This window comes from Pseudorasbora parva, chromosome 9 (assembly GCF_024679245.1).
Source record: "Pseudorasbora parva isolate DD20220531a chromosome 9, ASM2467924v1, whole genome shotgun sequence".
Classification (NCBI taxonomy): Eukaryota; Metazoa; Chordata; class Actinopteri; order Cypriniformes; family Gobionidae; genus Pseudorasbora; species Pseudorasbora parva.
This window is the reverse complement of record NC_090180.1, coordinates 28920412-28923917: the sequence shown is the minus strand read 5'-3', so window position 1 is coordinate 28923917 and position 3506 is coordinate 28920412. Positions and strand designations below refer to the sequence as shown.

Genomic DNA, 3506 nt, shown 5'->3' with positions numbered 1-3506 from the left:
GCTGTTCGACACAGTCATTCCTCTTTCCATCACAGGGAGCATCAACCAGCTGTACACAGTTGCTTGCCTCCTTGTAAATTACCAGAATGGCCCCTTAGTAAAAGCATGGGCAAAGGATTAAAGACGAGATAACATTGGTTGGGAATTAAATTTGGATTTATTTTTATCCAAATGTAAACATATAAATAGAATAACTTTTGTACAGTGTAGCCTGCAATGCAGGAATGTAAACATGTAAATAGAAATAACTTTGATAAACATTTCCTGTACAGTGATCTGTAAATAAAAAATAAAAAATTATACATTAAAACAATATTAAATGATTCTTTTTTTTTTCTTTTTTAGATCTGTAGGCATCTTGGCAGGTAAAAGTAAAAAAAGAAATGGTCAGCTTTCTCTCGAATGTTCTGAAACATTTTGATGTCTTTGTAGATGCGCTGGACCATCATGTCATCCTGTGCATAAACGACAAAATCACACCAGTCCATTCCCGAGATCAGCATTTGTCCTTGAACTTGCCAATAGTATGCGTGTTGTTGTTTCAGCTCTGGTGTGCCATTGTTAAATTTAAGGTAAGGACAGTCCACGTAACTTTTAACATTTGGACATTTGATTTCTAAAAGACCAAAAACATGTTGCTCTTTAGGGTCAAAAATAATCCCATCAGGAGAGGCCCCCAGCCAAGGTGCATCGGGATGAATTAAGAATCCACAAGGGTGGTAGTTTACTTCTCGCAGCAGACAGTATTCCTCAATTGCAGCAGATTCCATTTCAAGACCTCTCTTCATGTCTGCTGTCTGGCGAGTTCCCTTGCAGATTCTTTCAGCCAGATGTTCAGCTGAGCTCTGGCCACGCACATGACAAACTTCCCTGAAACGTGATGCTGTTACCCGGGGCTTTCGGACAGAGTGCCAATCAAGCGATCCACTCTGTTCTTTGGTGGCATGCTCTATCTTGTGTGCCATATCCAAAGTTACTGCTAGTGACCTCATGTGTGGTTGTCCATGTTCACTATGGACAAACAAACAAACAGAAGTGTCAAGGCTGTAATCAACTAGTGGCAGAGGTGGCGGTGTTGGGGCATCTTGATGGTGATTAATATTGCGTGTTGTTGCTGCTGGCTGCTGGTATGAGAGCACACTTCCATACTGAACTTTGCCAAAGGCAGAATCCACCAAAGGATCATCACGCGACATCCTGATAGTGGAGACCAAAGGGGCTACAGCACTGGCAAAGTCCTTATACGCCTCTGCTACTTGTAGGACTGAGAGGTCAGGCAGCTCACTGGTGACACCCTTGTAAAGGGTACTCCTGATATGAAAAAATAAAAGTATTAAGCAAAAAGTAAATTTTCTTAGTTTTAGTCAGTCTAATCTTTTATATCTTTCATTTTAAACTGAACATTTTTGATAACACTTTTCAATAAGTTTCATTTTATTTGACATTAGTTAACTACATTAGTAAACATGACATAATAATATGCTGCACTTATAAAGCATATATTTATCTTTGTTAATGTTAATTTCAACATTTACTAATACTTCATTAAACATTAAACATATCTTGTTAACATTAGTTAATGCAGTGTGAACTAACATAAACCATGAATAGCTGTATTTTTATTAAATAACATTAACAAAGATGAACAAATACAGTAACAAATGTAATGATCATGGTTAGTTCATGTTAGTTAATACAATAACTAATGTGAACTAATGAAACCTTATTGTAAAGTGTTTCCAACTTTTTAAATGCTTTAATTTATATTTATCTTCTTTAGTATGTGTTGGAGAATTTGACATGAATAGATGTTAGTTGTTTTATACTCCTTATGGGTATCTGCAATGCTTTATTCTAATAGTATAATATAGTTGCTGTAATAATAAAATATTTAAACAAAAAGCAATTTCACTTATTGTTTACACTTATTAAAGTGTAAATTCATGTAAAAAAAAAAAAAAAAAAAAAAAGAAGTAAAATACTACTTTGAAGATTTTTTGTGTTGTACCTTAACCCCTCAGCAAGCTTCCTCTCTTTGGGTCTTGCAGACAGAACCACCATTCTATTGACAGGACCAGGCTTGACTCCCTAAAAAACACACAGGGGCCATAATATTAAGAAAATCATTATTACAGCAAAATTTGGAAATTACTAGATTACAGTTTTCAACAGTCAACTCAGCACTTATTCACACAAATATTTACCTAAATAATGCTCTTTGTATTTATGACTTTATTTTATTTCCAGTAGTTCAGTTTTTATATAATTTGTATAAGCAAATTAAATTTAAATTACCATTGTTCTAGGTTTGTGCCAACTCTGCTCCGTTTCAGTACAGCTGTGAACTGGGGGAACTGCACTGATGCCAAGCTGTGAGTAGTGGGCTGTTTGGTAGAGTAGTGCAACAATGTGGTTGCACAGCGCTGTCCCAGCAACACAAGAACAACTGCTCTGTGACAGTATTACAGGACGAGAGTCCTTTAATGCAATCTGTGAATATAATTATATATAATTAAATTATACACAAACAAGGATTAGGAATTAACGGTATATGTAAATAGATTCTAAATATCCCCTACTGTAATTAAAAACTATCATTAAATTGAAGCACTTATGAACCCATTTACTGACTATGCCTGTCTTTGTACAGCTTTAGAACCCACAAACAACTTCTGTTTAAAACATGCATTTCATTTATAGTTCAGCTGTCTTTTGTGTCTTCCTACTCTCAATCTATGGGGCTTCTCTGACTTCCTCATCGACCTGAAACATGTCGCCCTCACGCTGATCTCTCCTGTGAACTGATCCTTACTGGAAACTGAAAAATTATTCTTAGTCAGTAACAATTTGTATGTACACTGCACAAAAAAGCACTTTAGGCATAAGGGAAAACAATATACGTAAAACGATGTTTAACTAAATTATATAAATAATACAAAGACCGGTATGACTCTGACTGGTCAGAAACGGAGACGCTAAGTTAGTCAGATTTAGCATGAAATGAGAGAATACTCACCCTCAAAGTTGTCGATGTAACTCGAAATATATAATTTAAAGCCCTTCTCCTTCTTACTGTTTGGTGTGACAGCTGACTGCCTCACAATACGATTAACGTCATTCACGGTAATCGCGGGAAGCTCTTGTAAACAACGAGTGTAATTTGCCATTATCTCCACCGAATTCTTCACACAGGCGCAGCACCGGAAGTAGATGGGCGGGCTGAGACAAAACGCGGAAGTGATCGTGCATAGAGTCTATTGAGTAAGTTTACTCGATTAAAACACGGCGCCCCTCCCCCACCCTCTGAAGTGACGACAGCTCGACGGTTGAGTGAGTGCGGATATTTGAATTCTCCTCAGTCACCAGAGCAGAGTTTCTTCTTCTCAGCGTCGCAGAATTGGGGCATTTCCTCTGTGAAATTCAGGTTTGTATGTTTTGTTTTATCTATATAATCATTACTGTGCTAAAAGGCATTTTATTTAATTCAAAACAAAATCTAGGGACGC

General features: G+C 36.7%; 1 protein-coding gene across 1 annotated transcript; it reads right to left on the bottom strand.

Annotated features, from left to right (window-relative positions):
* Positions 1–341: 341 nt before the first annotated feature.
* On the bottom strand, positions 342–3187 carry LOC137088834 (uncharacterized). The gene is made up of 4 exons (XM_067452186.1): positions 3017–3187; positions 2296–2490; positions 2009–2088; positions 342–1311 (listed from the first exon to the last, which is right to left on the bottom strand). Exons 2-4 carry the CDS (start codon positions 2296–2298, stop codon positions 342–344), a joined length of 1053 nt encoding a protein of 350 aa, XP_067308287.1. The 5' UTR covers positions 2299–2490; positions 3017–3187.
* Between the last annotated feature and the right edge of the window lie 319 nt (positions 3188–3506).